The sequence below is a fragment of the Sturnira hondurensis genome, unplaced genomic scaffold, assembly GCF_014824575.4.
Source record: "Sturnira hondurensis isolate 20B ecotype Veracruz unplaced genomic scaffold, ASM1482457v3 Scaffold0011291, whole genome shotgun sequence".
NCBI classification, from domain to species: Eukaryota; Metazoa; Chordata; class Mammalia; order Chiroptera; family Phyllostomidae; genus Sturnira; species Sturnira hondurensis.
Window position 1 is genome coordinate 5,122,616 of NW_028083922.1, and position 18,905 is coordinate 5,141,520.

At 39.0% G+C, this 18,905-nt stretch overlaps 1 protein-coding gene across 9 annotated transcripts in view; it reads left to right on the top strand.

Moving 5' to 3' along the window:
- Nucleotides 1-18,905, top strand: part of MTMR1 (myotubularin related protein 1) — an 85,944-nt gene that overhangs the window by 4,674 nt on the left and 62,365 nt on the right. For all 9 annotated transcript variants that reach the window (XM_037059747.1, XM_037059755.1, XM_037059753.1 and 6 more), the window contains exon 2: nt 8,825-8,930. In XM_037059747.1, the coding sequence (XP_036915642.1) occupies nt 8,825-8,930 (106 nt within the window). The remainder of the gene's footprint in view (nt 1-8,824; nt 8,931-18,905) is intronic.

Genomic DNA, 18,905 nt, shown 5'->3' on the forward strand with positions numbered 1-18,905 from the left:
GTTCCCAATAGTAAAGAGAGTTGTCCTTATCAGATGAATGGGGAAAATATGCTGAGAAAATAGTAAAAATGGGTCATCCATGGTGGGTAAGGGGGCAGTTTCCTATTGTTAGATTTGCAATCAGGGGTTGAGGCTGGCAGAGAAAAAGGGTACCCAATGACAAAAGTATGTTATAACTGAGCAATAAAGATGACTTAGCCTTTGAAAAAGGGGACAAATCCTTCCCTTTTCCCTCCTTCTTCCTCTTAGAAATTGTGGCAGCCCTGGCTGGTGTGCCTCAGTGGAAAACCAAAGGGCCGCTGGTTTGATTCCCAGTCAGGGCATATGCCTGGATTGCGGGCCAGGTCCCTGGTAGGGGGTTCAGGAGAGGCAACCACAAATTGATGTTTCTCTCCCTCTCTTTCTCCTTTCCCCTCTCTCTAATAATAAATAAATAAAATCTTTAAAAACCATACTTATATCTTAAAAAAAGAAATTGTGGCAAATGAGTTTTTTAAATATATTTTATTGATTATGCCATTACAGTTGTCCCATTTTCCCCTCTTTATTTCCCTCTGCCCTGCACACCCCCTCCCACCTGCATTCCCCCCCTTTAGTTCATGTCCATGGGTTGTACATAAAAGTTCTTGGGCTTCTACATTTTTATACTATCCTTAATCTTTCCCTGTCTATTTTCTGCCTACCCTTTATGCTACTTATTCCCTGTATCTTTTCCCCCATTCTTTCCCTACCTCCTCCCTGCTCATAACCCTCCATGTGATGTCTATTTCTGTGATTCTGTTCCTGTTCTGGTTGTTTGCTTAGTTTGTTTTTGCTTTTTTTAGGTTCATTTGTTAATAAGTGTGAGTTTGTTGTCATTTTACTGCTCATATTTTTATCTTTTTCTTAGATAAGTCCTTTTAAAATTTCATATACTAAGGGCTGGGCGATGATGAACTCCTTTAACTTGACCTTATCTGGGAAGCACTTTATCTGCTCTTCTTTCCAAATGAGAGCTTTGCTGGATAGAGTACTCTTGGATGTTGGTCCTCACCTTTCATGACTTCAAAATACTTCTCTCCAGCCCCTTCTTGCCTGCAAGGGTTTTGTTTTTTGTTTTTTGTTTTTTTGAGAAATGAGCTAAGAGTCTAATGGGAACTCCTTTGTAGGTAACTGTCTTCTTTTCTCTTGCTGCTTTTAAAATTCTCTCCTCATCTCTGATCTTATGTAATGTAATTATGGTGTGCCTCAGTGTGTTCCTCCTTGAGTCCAACTTCTTTGGGACCCTCTGAGCTTCCTGGACTTCCCGAAAGTTTAGTTTCTTTGCCAAATTGGGGAAGTTCTCCTTCAGTATTTTTTCAAATAAGTTTTCAATTTCTTGAACTTCCTCTTCTTCTTCTGGCACCCTTATGATTTGGATGTTGGAACGTTTAAAGTTGTCCCAGAGGTTCCTAAGCCTCTCCTCATTTTAAAAAAAATTCTTGTTTCTTCATTCTGTTCTGGATGTTCTTTCTCCGTTCTGCTCCAAACTGTTGATTGAGTCCTGGTTTCCTTCCTGTCACTGTTGGTTCCCTGTACATTTTGCTTTATTTCACTTTTATAGCCTTCATTTTTTTCCTGTAATTTGCAACCATATTCAAGCAATTCTGTGAGCATCTTGATTACCGTGTTTTGAACTCTGCATCTGATAGGTTGGCTATCTCTTCATTGCTTAGTTGTATTTTTTCTGGAGCTTTGATCTGTTCTTTCATTTGGGCTATTTTTTGTCTCCTGTGCCTGTTACATAGTAGGGGGAGGAGCCTTTACTATGTAAAGAGAACACACCCTAGGTGTTCACCAGGGCAGGGCAACCCAAGTAGCTGCATTGTGATGCTATATGTGGGGTAGGTGTCCAAGAGGGAATAATGCAGCTTGCCCCACTGTGCCTGTTTTCAGTCACTTCCTCTGCAGCCCCAAATCAAATTAGGCCCTTCTGGTGCTGATTCCTGAGTGGGTGGGTTTGTGTACATTCTAAGACCGGGTGGGTCTCTCCAACAAGCTCTCCTGTGAGGCTGGGAGTTTCTCCCACTGCCGCCTCAACCCCCCACAGCTGTTTTCAGTCAGAGGTTTTGAGGCTTTATTTTCTCATGCTGGAACCCTGGGTTGCACGGTCTGTCTCGCTCCCCAGTAGTTCCTCCCATTTTAGCCGCACGCAACTGTGGAACTGCCTACTCAGCCAGCTGCAGCCCCGCCCACCCACTTCTCCAGCTGTCGCCACCTTGCGGGGAATTCTTTCCTTTCCACCCGGCTGCCCATTTCTGCCTCTCCTTCTGGTCTGGATGAATGTTTGTTCTTTAACGCCTTGGTTGTCAGACTTCCATACAATTCAATTTTCTGTCAGTTCTAGTTGTTTTTTGTTTTTAAATTTGTTCTTGTCCTTTTGGTTGTGTGAGGAGGAGGCATGATGTGTCTCCCTATGCTTCCATCTTGATGGGAAGTCTGGAATTCTTAAAGTATCATAGGAATGCCCATTCAGCAAATGCTTTTACTTATATTTTTTAGTCCCATAGATAACCACTGAGCTATCTTGGTAAGAGACTGCAATTTAGATCACTACTAGAGAACATGAAATAGCTTTATTTTACTATTTCGCCTATTTTACATACTGCCTGGGAATCCAAGTTTTTCTAACTTTCTAATATATGAATGTTGATTTAATTAGTGATGAGATTTTTCAAAGCCTGGAACATTCTTTACACTGAAAGCTACCCTCAACACAAACTTTCATAAGCATCTTTATCCTTTTGCTTGATTTCTTCAGTGCTTTGGTCATATGAGAGAGAAATCTGGCCCCTATGAGCCAGTTTTTAATCCCCTCTTTGCCTAGTGTGTTTATGTGGACTTTAAAGTCAGAAGAGCACAGCCTGACCACTTACCAGTCATGTGACTTTCATCAAACACTGGAATCTCAGTTTTCTCATCTATAAGATGGATCACTATGAGGTTGGGGTGAGGCTGAGTTTGGAAATGTGTTGAGTACTTTGGAGCACCATACAAGGGGAAGATGCCATTTTCATTGCATTGCACTGTTCTCATATAAGGCAGTGCCTAGTATCTGTGGTCCTGGCCTGTTTTGCTCTCTAGCTCAGTTAGTTGGCTGCAACTGATTGTGCCATGTGTGGCAGGATAGCCCTAACAGACTTGTAGGCAGTCTTGCCACTTTCTGATTGGGCATGTCCCCTCTGTGCCTCAGTTTTATTATCTCAGATACAAGTTGGCTATTCCCTGTTCTGTTTTCTTTTTTTTAATTTAATTTTTTAAATTCAATTATTGTTCATGTAAAGTTTTCTGTCTTTTGCTCCCATCCCAGCCCACCCCTGCAGTGCTCTCCACCTACCTCCCATTTCTACCCCCCTTAGGTGTTGTCCATGTGTCCTTTATACTTGTTCCTGTGAATCCTCCCCATTTCCCCTCCTGTCTCCCCTCTGGTCCCTGTTTGCCTGCTCTGTATTTCAGTGTCTTTGGTCATATTTTGCTTGCTTGTTTGTTTTGTTGTTTAGGTTCCTGTTAAAGGTGAGATCATATGGTATTTGTCTTTCAACGACTGGCTTATTTCACTCAGCATAATGCTTTCCAGTTCCATCCATGCTGTTGCAAAGGGTAGTGGCTCCTTCTTTCTTTCTGCTGCATAGAATTCCATTGTGTAAATGTACCATAATTTTTGATGGGCACCTAGGTTGGTTCCAGCTCTTGGCTATTGTAAATTATGGTGCTATGGACATTGGGGTGCATAGGTTATTTTGGATTGGTGTTTCAGGGTTCTTAGGATATACTCCTAATGGTGGAATTGCTGGGTCAAAAGGCATATCCATTTTTAGTTTTCTTAGAGAATTCCATACTGTTTCCCATAATGGTTATACCAGTCTGCAATCCCACCAAGGGTGAACTAGGGTCCCCTTTTCCCCACAACCTCTCCGACATTTGCTGTTTGTTGCTTTGTTGATGATGGCCATTCTGACTGGTATGAAGTGGTATCTCATTGTGGTTTTAATTTGCATCTCTCTGATAGCTAGCAATATTGAGCATCTTTTCATGTGTCTCTGGATCCTCTGTATGTCCTCCTTGGAGAAGTGTCTGTTCAAGTCCTTTGCCCACTTTTTAATTGGGTTGCTTCTCTTAGAGTGAAGTCATGTAAGTCCTTTGTATTGGAGATTAAACCTTTGTCTGAGGTATCATTGGCAAATATGTTTTCCCATACTATTGGTTCTCTTTTTATTTTAATGCTGTTTTCTTTAGCCATGCAAAAGCTTTTCCTTTTGATGAGATCCCATTTGTTTATTCTTTCCTTTATATTCCTTGCTCTAGGCGACATATCAGTAAAAATTTTGCTGTGTGAAATATCTGAGATTTTCCTGCCAATGTTCTCCTCTAGGATTTTAATAGTGTCACGGCTTATATTTAAGTATTTTATCCACCTTGAATTTATTTTGGTGTATGGTGTAAGTTTGTGCTCAAGTTTCTTTCTTTTTTTTTTTTTTTTGCACGCAGCTGTTCAGTTCTCCCAACACCATTTGTTGAAAAGCCTATTTTTACTCCATTTTATGTTACTGCCCCCGTTTGTCGAATATTAATTGCACATACAGACTTGGGTTTATTTCTGGGCTCTCTGTTCTGTTCCATTGGACTATTTGCCTGTTTTTATGTCAGTACCAGGCTGTTTCGATGACAGTGGCCTTGTAATACAGTTTGGTATCAAGTATTGTGATCCTTCCTACTTCTTCTTTCTCAAAATTGCAGCTGCTATTCAGGGTCATTTATGGTTCCATATACATTTTTTAAATGTTTGTTCTATGTCTGTGAAATATGCCATTGGTACTTTTTTTTTAATTTTAAAAGATTTTATTTATTTATTTATCTTTAGAGGGGAAGGAGAGAGGGAGAGAAACATCAATGTATGGTTGCCTTTCGTGCGTCCCCTGCTGGGAGTTGGCCTGCAGGGAACCAGCCTGCAACCCAGGCATGTACCCTGACTGGGAGTTGAACCGCGATCCTCTGGTTCACAGGCCTGTGCTCAATCCACTGAGCTACACCAGCCAGGGCCGCCATTGGTACTTTAATAGGTATTGCATTGAATCTGTAAATTCCTTTGGCTAGTATGGACATTCTGATGATGTTAATTCTTCCAATCAATGAACACAGTGTATGTTTCCATTGGTTTGTGTCTTCCTTGACTTTCTTTATTCAGTGCTGTGTAGTTTCCTGCATATAGATCTTTTACTCCTTGGTTAGGTTTATTCCCAGATATTTTATTTTTGTTTTTGCTATATCAAATGGGACTTTTCTCTTGATTTCTTCTTCTGATGATTCATTGTTAGTATACAAAAATGCCTATGATTTCTGGATATTGACTTTGTATCCTGCTGTTTTGCCAAATTCATGTATTAGGTCGAGCAGTTTTCTGGTAGAGTCTATAGGATTTTCCATGTACACTATCATGTCATCTGCAAACAATGACAGTTTTGTTTTTTCCTTTCTGATTTGGATGCCTTTTATTTCCTTTTTTTGTCTGATCAGTGTGGCTAAAACTTCCTATACTATATTGAATTGACGTGGTGTAAGTGGACAACCTTGTCTTGTTCCTGATCTTAGTGGAAAAGATTTTAGTTTTTGCCCATTGAGTATGACGTTGGCTGTAGGTCTCTCACATATGGCCTTTATTATATTGAGGAATGCTCCTTCTATTCCCACTTTGCTGAGTGTTTTTATCATAAATGTGTCGTACCTTATCAAAAGCTTTTTCCACATCTGTTGATATGGTCATGTGATTTTTGTCTTTGCTTTGGTTTATGTGATGTATTACATTTACTGATATGTGAATAATGAAGCATCCTTGCATCCCTGGGATGGACCCCACTTGGTCATGGTTTATGATCTTTTTAATGTGTTGTTGGATGCAATTCACCAATATTTTTTTGAGGATTTTAGTGTCTATGTTCATTAGCAATATTGGCCTGAAGTTTTCTTTCTTTGTTGTGTCTCTATCTGGTTTTGGGATTAGGATGATGCTGGCTTCATAAAAAGAGTTTGGGAGTCTTCCATCATTTTGGATTTTTTGGAATATCCTGTGAAGAAAAGGAGTTAGTTCTTCCTTAAATGCTTTGTAGAATTCCCCTGTGAAACCATCTGATCCAGGGCTTTTGTGTGTCAGGAGTTTTTTTTTTTTTAAAGATTTTATTTATTTATCTTAGAGGGGAAGGGAAGAAGAGAGAGAGCGAGAGAAATATCAATGTACGGCCCCCTCTTGTGCATCTCCTGCCAGGAACCAGGAACTGGCCTGCAACCCAGGCATGTGCCCTGACTGGGAATCGAACTGCAATCTTGTGGTTCGCAGGCCCATGCTCAATCCACTGAGCTACACCAGCCAGGGCGGGAGTTTTTTGATTACTGTGTCCCATAAGTTTTGGGTTGTTGTGAGTTCATATTTATTTGTTTCCGGAAACTTTTGGATTTCTTCCCTAATTTCATTCTTGACTCATTCGTTGTTTAATAGCATGCCTTTCAATCTCCATGATTTTGAGTGTTTTGGGTTTTTTCCTTTGCGGTTGGTTTCCAGATTCAGTCCCTTGTGGTTGGAGAAAATGCTTGGTATGATTTCAATTTTCTTGAATTTGTTAAGGCTCGTTTTGTGTCCTATCATGTGGTCTATCTTTGAAAATGTTCCATGTGCATTTGAAAAGAATGTGTATTTAGCTTCTTTGGGATGAAGGGCTCTATATATATCAGTCAAGTCCATTTCATCTAGGGTGTTGTTTAGTGCAGCTATATCTTTGTTGATATTTTGTTTGGAAGATCTGTCCATTTTTGACAGTGGGGTTTTAAAATCCCTTGCTGTAATTGTGCTGCTGTCAATATCTTTCTTGAGGTCCTCTAGAATTTTCTTTATATATTTGGGTGCTCCTGTTGTCCTGAGGTGGGTTTCTTGTAGGCAGCATATGTGTGGGTCTTGCTTTCTTATCCATTCATCTATTCTATGTCTTTTGATTGGAGCCTTTAATCCATTTACATTTAATGTTATTATTGATAAGTACTTATTCACTGCCATTTTTGTAGCTGGTTTCCTCTCTGTCTCTCTGTTTTCCTTTTCTTAAAGCAGTCCTTTTAGTATCTCTTGCAGAGGTGGTTTGGTGGAGGCGTAGTCTTTTAGACTTTTGTTTTGGAAGCTCTTTATTTGGCCTTCTATCTTGATTGAGATCCTTGCTGGGTAAAGTAGCCTTGGTTGTAGGCCTCTGTTTCTCATTCCTTGGAATATTTCTTGCCATTCTATTCTTGCTTGGAGTGTTTCCATTATGAAGTCGGTAGCTAACCTTATTGGGGCTTCCTGGTATGTTACTTTCTGTTTCTCCCTTGCTGCCTTTAAGATTCTCTCTTTATATCTTGGATTTTTGCCATTTTAATAATGATGTGTCTTGAAGTGTGTTTCTTTGAAGAGGACCACAGAGTCCAAGATTGATCTGGGCCCTTTGTCCTTAGTACCCTCTCTGCAAACTTAAGCAAACAGGTCTCTCCTGGCGCCCGACCTTGCTTGGCTGGGGAGGGAGGGAGCTGATAACCCAGCTCTCTCCCAAGGACCCTTCGGCAGGCCCAGGGCTCCCAAAGAGTCCATGGTAGATTCCAGGGAGCCGGGCGCTGTGTGCCAGCTGCGGCCGCTGCTGCTCCTGTCTTTGCTCTGGTCCCTGAGACTCTACTGTGCTGCAGCCATCTCCTTACCCTCTGGTTTTTCAGTGTCCCTCATGATTTCTGGTCTCTTATTTTCATATATGCCGGGGAACTGTTGGCTGTTTGTGCTGTTCCTCAGTAGATCAGCCAGGATTTTCTTCCACATGTACAGGGAAATGGAATCTACTCCATAGCCATCTTTGAACTCCCTGTTCTGTCTTCTTATCATACTGTGATTGTGAGGCTCTGATACAATAACAGACTGGAAGAGCTTTTTCTAAGCTATCAAAGCCCTTATAGAAATGTGGGATAACATCATTACTATATACAGGATGCCATTTTTCTATTCTGTTCTTATAAAAAAAATTATGTAGTCAACTTTGCTCTGTTAAGAGTCACTTTGATTTACTCAAAATTATATTATATCCTAGATTGAAAACTACCAACATGAAACTGATTGAATGTTTGAAAAGCATATGATGTAAGATAAATATTTCACTTTAGAATTAATGTTCTGTATAAATCACATTAAGAATATTCACTCAATATACATGGGTTGGCAAAAGTAGGCTTGCAGTTTTCATATGGAAAATAATACAATAATATATAACACAAAAATGAACTGCTTTGGGTACTTACATTTATAAACCTCCTTTTGCCCTGTAATTCTAAGGATAAAATTCCATCAAATAATAGGGAATAACTTGCTTAGAATCTTAAACTTAAAAATAAATTATTGATTTACTTAAAGTCAACCTAGAAGCTAATCTTACTTCCTAGTTGTTAGTCAGTATTTCAGTTATTTTTATATATGTATTTTAAAAGATTTCATTTATTTTTAGAGAGTGGAAGGAAGGGAGAAAGGGAGAGAAACATCGTTGTGTGGTTGCCTCTTGTGCACCCCCTACTGGGGACGTGGCCTGCAACCCATGTATGTGCCCTGACAGGGAATTGAACCCTTGACACTTTGGTTTGCAGGCCGTTGCTTAATGGGCCAGTATTTCAGTTCTTATAGTAAATGTAAAGGCAACTAAATAGTGTAATAAATGTTTGTCTGAAAACAGAAATGCACTTATATCCCCAGTCAGTGCTCATTTTTCTCACCAAGAGCCTATGTCTTAAAATATTTTAATCACACTATTTCTTTTAGTCCCACAGGATCGCATGTTGAATGGTGTAAACAACTTATAGCTGCTACAATTTCTAGCCAGATATCAGGTTCAGTGACATCAGAAAATGTATCCAGAGATTACAAGGTAAGTGACATTGAGTCCTTAATTCATTTTCAATATGCTAAGTAGCCAAGAAGCTTTGCAATTTTAATTGGAGTGAGACTTTGGCCCCTTGTTGCTGAACAACCATTTGGTTGGGAACAGGACTGAAAAGTTCTCAGGAACTTTAGAAGAGAAATTTTACCAGGATGTAGTACATGTGGTCATAATTTTGTAATTAAGTGGAAAAGCTGTCTTTAGATTATAATCATTTTATAAAAAATTCAGTTTCATTTTTTGATTTATTTATTTTATATTTTATTATAATATCTATGTCTTTTTGTTAATATTCTGAATTTCAGAAAATGTCTGATGTGCAGTGTTTCCCTAATGTCATAATTTGTTACTGTATTTAGGTGCTACCTGTGAGTATTCAGCATTAACATATGATAACAGAATGTAAAAATTTTTCAAAATCTCAAGAATATTTTATGGGCCACCTGATTTTTGTAGTCCTTATTGAGTTGACAGATATCTTTTTGCTTATTTTAAAAGTTGGATTACCTGTTTATTCTAAAGTTAAAGAGTGGAAAGCTCCTAGTCAACAGAGAGGGGCTGCAGTTTCCTAGCATGATCATGGAACTTAGCAGGTGCTCAATAAATATTTGTTGAATCAATTAACAAATAAAAAACTTGGGTGCTCCATCTTTTAGGCTGAACATTAACTTTGTTTTAATGTCAATAAACTATTAACAGGTAAATTAGATGAAACCATGTTTACATTTTAATCATAATGTTTGCGTGAAATGAGTTTTCTATGTATTATAGTCATTTTTGCCTGCTAGTAAGAGAGAATTGATTTTCACACATGTGTGATAATTGCATTTAGTATTTCAGACTACTCTCAGTCAATAGTCTCTCAAAATCATGGTCCTTGCCAGGCATCAAGTCTTACAAACAAAGAACTACAATAAAGATCCTAATTCATTCCTAATAGCTGCTCCTTGTTTAAGTGCACTGGTGTAAGTTCTTCTTTAGCTCATAATGTAACAAGTGCAGAGACTGACTGGAGAAGCTATGTAATTGAGATTTGGCTTTCATGTTGTACTTGCTTCATCCAAGCTGTTGGATGCTTTTGATTACACCTACTGAAGAAAAGCATGGCCGTGCATTAGTAGAAATTGGATGATCTGCCCAGCCAGAGGAGTGACAGTATATTCCTTAATAGGTTTCCCTGCTATTTGGTTTTCATGTTTGCACACATAGGAGCAGCTGGGGCTCCCGGTCCTCAAAACCCTGCTGGGCAAATATGCCACCTCCAGGTAGGAGAAACATCTGCTGCATCATCAATGCCTGAATAGCTGGTCACTGAGCAGCTACTGACCCCATTGATCCCAGTTGCCCTATTGCCCCCATTTTAGTTGAAAAACTACCCCACTGAGTGGAGAGGCTCAAGGACCCATATTAGTAGAGAATAGTTGTCAGTCCTTGGAGTGATTTTCTATATGGACGATTATGAGTTAACTGTAATGTTCTCATTTGGTTGAATTTTTGTTAGTGCTGTGTGGATTCTATAAAAGATTGAATATTGATCATGTGCATACCTTTGTTAAGAGCTACATTAAGAGATCAGTTTGAGTCTGTACTTAAACATGAAGTAACTATTTTTCAATTTTAGTCTGTTTACAAATTTTGCACAATTGGCTTAAATAGCACAATTGGCTCCTATTGGAATGGTTTAACAGATGGTATTCATAAAAAATAAGGTTTTTCTATATTTTGTAAATTGAATTTTAAGTATCTACATTAGATCATAGCTAAAGCCTTTAATGAATTATTGTAAAATACTATGTCTTATAATTGTCTTTGTTATATTTTCCCTGCAGCCAAGTCTGCAAAGTTGGCATTACATTTATTATTTAGGAGTTATGTGTTTTCCAAGGAGAGAGTTTTTTTAAAATAATAAATATTTTTATTCTGAACCACAAGAATAGTTTTATATGCTACTTATAAACTAGTTCTTAAAATCAGCATAACCAAGATGGGCCTTTGTGACACCTTGGAGGCATTGCATGGGGTTTTCCCTAAAGGTCCAGATACAATTTCTTAAGGATTTACTTTGTCGTCATCAGTCACTACTATTTGAAATTATCTATTGTGCAAATATCTTATCTGAAATACATGTTCAATTTGGGGGTTAATTTTATAGCTTAAACTCAAAGTCTGTAATTAAATGGGAACAGATGTTTCTATGGAAGAGTACTTGTATCTTCATTTGTAATGCTGATTGTCTTCTGAGTTATAGGCTGCTGAGAGTGGTTCCACATCATCATCCTCAGTAACCCAGTAGCACATATTGGGCTCTATGGTTTTGTAATACTTTTTCACATATCATCCATTTAAGCCTTAAAACAACTCTGTGAGGTACCTTTTATTATAATCATCATTGAACACGTGAGGAAATCAAGCTTCAGAGAGGTTACTTGACTTGCTTAATACCACATAGTCAGAACTGGAATTTGAACCCAAGTCATCCTACTGAAAAACTAGAGTGAATTTTAAAATTTGCACCCTGCCCTACCCACCATCTTTAAAGATGTGGCCCTTGGGTCTTCTTACATCAGTATTCACTGCAGTACCTGCAAAAATGCAGTTTCCTTGGACTCCATCCTACTTCAGAATCTCTGAAGGCAGTGAACTCAGTCCTTCATATCTTTCTTACATATACTAAAATTGTAAAAGATAGGTCTCTGAGGTTTAGATCTGTTGAAATTGGTGATGAGACCATTCATTTCTGCTACATTCCCATAAATCTGAATAATTACCAACTTATGTTAGATTTGGGGGAACATTTGTTTTATCATTTTTTCTTATCATAAATTGACAGCTCAGGACCAGATCACCTAGAGTGTGCTGAGAATATCACTGATATCACATGAGATGAGTTTAGATAGTATGTCCATGGACATGTTTTAAGTTATATAATTATTTTAATGAATCTTAGAAAAACTAGCACATCAAAATTTCCTCCCCAGTTAAAAAGTTTGTCCTAGAGGGCTGGAACTTTATAGTCTGTTTTGTTCACCACTGTGCCTCCAGCATCTATAACAGTGCCTGGTATCAGCAGATGCTCAATAAATGTTTACTGGGTATATGAGTGTTTGGTGTGTATACAGCAGGTATTTGATAAATGTTTGTTAGACAGATGGCAGTGAACAGAAATGAGTTTCTGGGAATGGTTCAAGTACCAGAAGAAGAAGCTGGGCACCCTGAGACACTTATAAGATGGAGACAAAAGTGACATTTTTGAGGGGGAATGTTGGGCTGGAGGTTGCCCAGGCTGACCCCTCGCCAAGTGAGGACTGGGCTAGATCAGATGAAATAATACAGTTAAGGATCGTACTGAAATGTTCTTAGGAAACATTAGAAGTGACAGTTGATTGGTTTCCATTGCTGGGAAAATAGAACTAGGGCAGGAAGAGGCAACATGATGGAATAGTACAAACAGTTCTGGTTAGCTTTGTGACCTTGTATGACCTCTGACTGTCAGTTTCCTTGTCTGTAAGGATAAGAGAGTTTGGATTAGATTGTAAGTCTCTAAATTCCTTTATTTCTAGAATACTCTTCAACTCTGTTTTGTCCAAAAAGATTTGATTCTGGCTAGCTTTCAGGAAATTAGGGCATTGGAATTTTAATATAATCATCCTGCCTCTGGTTGCATCATCATTATCATCGTCAGCTCTCTGTACTTCCCCTTTCTACATCCATGCACACTTAGTAGCTAGATCTCTTCTTTAAATATTCTGAAGAAACAGGAAAAATGAAGGGGGTCCTGTACTAAGTTTAACCATTTAACAGATTATTACAGTGATTAAATTTTGGTTTAAGTGATTAAACATTTCCTGAAGGGCTTTGGAGGGAAGTGGAATGAAGTGTATGGAGAACACTTCATTATGCTTGAACTATACATGTGTTTATGTGTGTGTATTCAGTCCTCACATATGATATGTTTTATTGATTTAAGACAGAGAGAGACAGATAGACAGATAGATATAAATAGGCAGACAGACAGACATCAGTGGGAGAGAAACATTGATCTGTTGCCTCCCATGTGCACCCTGACTGGGAACTGAACCCTAAACCTTTTGGTGCTTGGGATGATCCTACAAATACCTGAGCCACCTGCCCAGGGCTAATATTTCTTTTTTTAAAATTTATTTTATTCATTATGCTGTTACAGTTGTCCCATTTTTTCCTCCCCTTTATTCTCCTCCACCCTACACCACCCCTCACCATCCTCTGCCTCCTTAGGTCATGTCCATGGGTCATACATATAAGTTCTTTTGCTTCTCCACTTTTTATACTATTCTTAACTTCCCACTATCTATTTTGTATCTACCACTTACAATTCTATTTTTTAAAGATTGTTTATTTCTTTATTTTTAGAGAAAGGAGAAGGGAAGGAGAAACAGGGGGAGAGGCCTGCAAAACAGGCATGTGCCTTGAATGGAAATCGAACTGGCGACCCTTTGGTTTGCAGACCTGCACTCAGTTTACTGAGCTACACCAGCCAGGACCCATTTATGATTCTTATTCCCTGTAATTTTCCCCCATTCTCCCCCAGCACCCACCCTGCTGAAAACTCTCCATGTGATCTCCATTTCTGGTCTGTTCCTGTTCTAGTTGTTTGCTTAGTTTGTTTCTGTGTTTGCTTTTTTTTTCTAGGTTCAGTTGTTGATAGTTGTGAGTTTGTTGTTATTTTACTCTTCATAGTTTTTATCTTCTTTTTTTATATAAGTCCCTTTAACATTTCACATACTAAGGGCTTGGTGATGATGAACTCCTTCAACTTGACCTTACCTGGGAAGCACTTTATCTGCCCTTTCATTCTAAATGATAGCCTTGCTGGAGAGAGTCATCTTGGATGTAGGTCCTTGCCTTTTAGGACTTCAAATACTTCTTTCCAGCCCCTTCTTGCCTGTAGGGTTTCTTTTGAGAAATAAGCTGATAGTCTTAGGGGAACTCCTTAGTAGGTAACTCTCTTCTTGTCTCTTGTTACTTTTAAGATTTGCTCTTTATCTTTAGTCTTGGGTAACTTAATGATGATGTGCCTTGGTGTGTTCCTCTTTGGGCCAACTTCTTTGGGACTTTCTGAACTTCCTGGAGTTTTTGGAAGTCCATTTCCTTCACCAGATTGAGGAAGTTTTCCTTCAGTATTTGTTCAAGTAAGTTTTCAATGTCTTGCTCTTGTTCTTCTGGCACCCCTATGATTCTGATGTCGGAATGTTTCAAGTTATCCCAAAGGTTCCTCAGCCTCTCTTCTTTTTTTTTGAATTCTTGTTGCTTCATTTTATTCTGGTTGGATGTTTATCTTTTCCTTTTGTTCCAAATGGTTGATTTGAGTCCTGGTTGCCTTCCTGTCACTGTTGGTTCCCTGAATATTTAGCTTCATTTCACTTTCGGGATCTTTCATTTGTTCTTTCATTTTGCGACCAGGCTCTATCAGCCAGGGTTTTGAACTCTGCATCAGATAGGTTGGCTCTCTCCTCATCAACTAGCTCTCTTTCTGGAGTTTTGCTCTGTTCTTTCATTTGGGCCCCATTTCTTTGTCTCAGTGCACCTGATAAGTTGTAAGGGGGTGGGGCCTCAGGTATTCACCAGGGCAGGGCAACCCTCCTTAATGAGCTGTGGCGCTGCCTGTTGGGGGGGGGCCAGCGGGGGAACAATGCAGCTTGCCTGCTTGGCTCTAGCCCCACTTTCCAAAGAACCCTCTTGTAAGACTGGGAGTTTCTCCCACCGTGGCAACCCCTGCCATAGTCCACAGTCAGCTCAGCATCTCAGTTTCCCATTCAGTCAGCCCCTCCCTTGCGGTCCGCTGCCTTGCTGGGGGTTCTTTTTGTTAGTCCATCTTACCAGTCTGGTTAGTTTGGTTAGTTTGGTTAACTGTATCTTCAATTCTTTGGTTGTCAGAGTTCCATGCAGTTTAATTTTCTGACACTTCTGGTTGTTTATTAATTTTAGATTGGTTGTTATTCTCCTTTTGGTTGTGTGAGGAAGCAAATGGTTTCTCCCTATGCCTGCATCTTGGCTAGAACTTGGGGAAAGCCATTTAGAGGTAGGTAAATTTTTAGTTAACTTTCCGGTGGTCTTCTTGCTTTGTTACATAGAGTAAGATCATTATTAACTTTTTGCACCTTCTTGGAGGTTCTTGGCATGTGTAGGAGTTGAGAGAGGGGATATGAGGCAGGTCAGGACAGTTGTGGTACATATTGGGTAGGCTGAGACCCGTCAACTTTAAAAGGTTACCTAAATAGTACTGATGCTAACAACTGTTTCATGAGTATGAATCCACTCAGGTACAGTTGTATTATCCAATTTAACCTTCCCAACACTTTGCAGGAGAGTGGTGTCCAGCATCACTGATTTAGAGAAGAGTAGACTAAGAATCTGGGGGCTTGTGTGGTTTTGTCAGGGGTCTGGTGGGCAGTAAAGCAGGATTTGACACCAGAACTCACTCCTACAACCACTATGCCAATTTGCCTCCAGAAGCTTTGGTTGGGAAGGCATGTTGTTTCATCTTCCCATGAGGCTTAGATAAATAACTCCTGTGTTTTAGAGCTGGTCAGGACCTTGCAGCCATTCTGGAAACTCCTATCCTTTTGTATGTATAGAGACTGAGACCAAGTGCAGACAGCAGGAGGCCCTGAATAGGCCAAGGAGAGCTGGCCCCAGGCCTCCTAACTTAAAACCACTGCTTTCTTCTCCAGCTTTAATCAGCATTCAATTTAAGAAAAGAAAGAAAGAAAGAGAGAGAGAGAAAGAAAGAAAGAAAGAAAGAGAGAAAGAGAGAGAGAGAGAAAGAAAGAGAGAAAGAAAGAAAGAAAGAAAGAAAGAAAGAAAGAAAGAAAGAAAGAAAGAAAGAAAGAAAGAGGAAGAAAGAAAGAGAGAGAGAAAGAAAGAAAGAAAGAGAGAAAGAAAGAAAGAAAGAGAGAGAGAGAGAAAGAAAGAAAGAAAGAGAGAGAGAGAGAAAGAGAGGAAGAAAGAAAGAAAGAAAGAAAGAAAGACAGACAAAAAATAACCTCTTTGTGTACCTGAAGTGGCTTATTTCAGGAGAGATGTAAACTAAGCCAGAGAGATACACTTGGATATCAACTTAGAGACTTTCAGGAGAACCTCCATTGACCTTCTTGGTCTCCTACCAAGAATACCCAGGATTTCATTACAGTAGGTAAAGAATTATGTGAATGTAAAAGCACGTATCACCCTACCTGTTTTCAGGCTTTTGAGTTAGTTTATCCTTCTAATAAGAAAGGCCTATTGACAATGATATATGTCCTACATATAAAGAAGGCCCATTTAAACTACTTGTGAATGCTACTTTGTTGTTTCAATTGTTAGTATCTCTTTATACAGAGAGAGTAAAAATAATTACAGTTACAGAACAAATATGAAAATAATGGCCTGCTAGAGCAGAGGTTTGGAGGTAGAGAAGGGAAACAAAGGAAGGAGTAGTGGTGGTATATTCTTCATCAACCCTCCAAGAGATTGTAAGCATGAAGACTCTAGTTTAAATCTGTTGATTGTAGTGGCACCATGCTGAGGTAGTGTAGCAGACCAAGAGGGTTTAAATACTTGCTCTGCCACCTTGAACTTGGCCAGATTATTTGACTGTACCTTGATTTTCTCAACCCTGGAGCCAATAATAGTTTTTATCTCACAAGGTCGTTCTGAGAATAAAATGTGTTAATACAGACAAAGTGCTTGGAAGAGTGGCACCTAAAATCATATCATGAATATTTTTTTTAAATTTTATTGAATTTATTAGGGTGACATTGGTTAATAAAACTTTATAGGTTTAAAATGTACAATTACATAATATATAATCTGTATATCATATCATGTTTTCACCACCCAAAGTCAAGTCTCCTTCTGTCATCATTTATCTCCCCATTACCCTCATCTAATTATCCCCACTCCCATGAGTATTTTTTATGATGCAGATGCTGCTTAAGGAAGACAATAAAAGAACTAAAAATCAAAATTTCAATCATTAGATAGTAGGAAGAGGGAGTTTGATAAAGCTTATTTTCTCATCTTTTAAAATGAGAAGTAACTAGCTATTGTTTAAAATGGGAGTTAACTAGCTACAGGGGAGTCCCCATTAGACTGTTAGCTGATTTCTTAAAAGAAACTTTGCGAGCTAGAAGGGATTAGCAAGACAGGTTCAAAGTCATGAAAGCAGAAACCTACAGCCAAGATTGCTCTACCCAGCAAAGATATTTAGAACTGAAAGGCAAATAAAGAGCTTCCCAGAAAAGAAAAGAACTAAAGGAGTTCATAATTACTAAATCATTGTTATATGAAATGTGAAATGGACTTATTTAAGAAAAGAAGATCAAAACTATGAACAATAAAATGGCAATAAATACATACCTGTCAACAACTGAATCTAAAAAATCAAACAAGAACAGAGACAGAATCAAGGGTAAAGAGAGCGTTTTGATGGCTGCCAGATGGGCGGGGGCTGTGGAGGAATGGGTGAAGAGGTGAGCAGACTAAGAAGTACAAATAGGTACTTACAGAATAGTCATGGGGATGTAAAGGATAGTATAGGACATGGGGTAGCCAAAGAATTATATGCATGACCCATTGACATGAACATGGTTAAGGGTTGCTGGAGGGAGTGGGGGTGCTGGATGGAGGGGCGGAAGGGTGAAAAATTGGGACAACTGTAATGGCATAATCAATATAATTAAAAAAATAAAGTTGACAAATCAAGGAGTTGAGGTGTAACTATATTTATGGTTACGGAGGCAATTCTCAGAATTGAAAATAGGTACAGTTAAGCATGGTTATCACTGAGGAATGAAGTTCAGGGAGTGGAGGGTTTTTTAAAAAAGATTTGATTTATATATTTTTAGAGAAAAGGGAAGGGAAGGAGAAAAGGGGGGAGACAAATATCAGTGTGTAAGAGAAACATCGACCAGTTGCCTCTCACACACCTTCAACTGGAGATCTTGCTCAAAACCCAGGCATGTGTCCTGACTAGTAGTAGAACTGGTAGACAGAAAAGTAGACTTTTCTGTTTGCAGAACAACGCCCAACCTACTGAGCCACACCAGTCAGGATGGGAGTGGAGACTCTATTTTGAGTTTTTATTGCCACATATGGCCCATTTTGAGTTTTTATTAACATAAGCATGCATTTATACTAACTTTTATTGATGTGTCATTAATGAATGATAAACCTCATCCATTTAAAGCATATAATTTAATAAGTTTTGATAGGTGTACACTTGCAAAACTGTTATGACAATTAAGGTGATAAAATATCCATCACCACAACTCTCCAAAAAAACCGGGTTTACGCTTCTTAATCTAAATAGTCTGTGTTTAGGAATTTATGGGCTTAAATCTCTTTGTGCTACAGCATCATGTAATTCAGAAAGCCTTTTTTTTACTCAGAGTATTTACATTTAATGATGATACCATGATGAAGTCTTCATGTGGTGTTCTTTATCTATCCTGAAAAAAATCTATACAGCTAATAAGAACCTCTGGTGATTTTTTTTAATGATCTGTTTTTTATAGAACATCCAGTGGTTAGATGATCAGATTTCAGACTTTGGAATGGGGAACGGACGATTCAGGTCTTTCTCAGACCATTACCACTACACGCTTTTAAAAAGTCCCTTTCATTCTCTGCAATGTTTCTCGTGTCCTGGGCTTCCCCAATGCACATGCTGCATGTTCAAGTAGCATTCATAGGCTACTGGTGCAGGAAGAACTTTGCTGAAATCAGTGTTCACATTCAAGAAAACTTGGCTTCTCCTTGTGGGGGGCAGCAACCCAGCCTCCCCTGCTCTCCTCTGCCTTCTCAGACCGGGCAGCTACCTCTTCCCACCTAGAGCTGCCTCTCCCCAGGCAGCAGGGGTTAGGGATAGGTAAGACAGCCATCCTTCTCTTGTTGGAGCGGCCATATCTGGGAATCTAATCCTGGAGTCCCCAAGTGCAAGTTGGA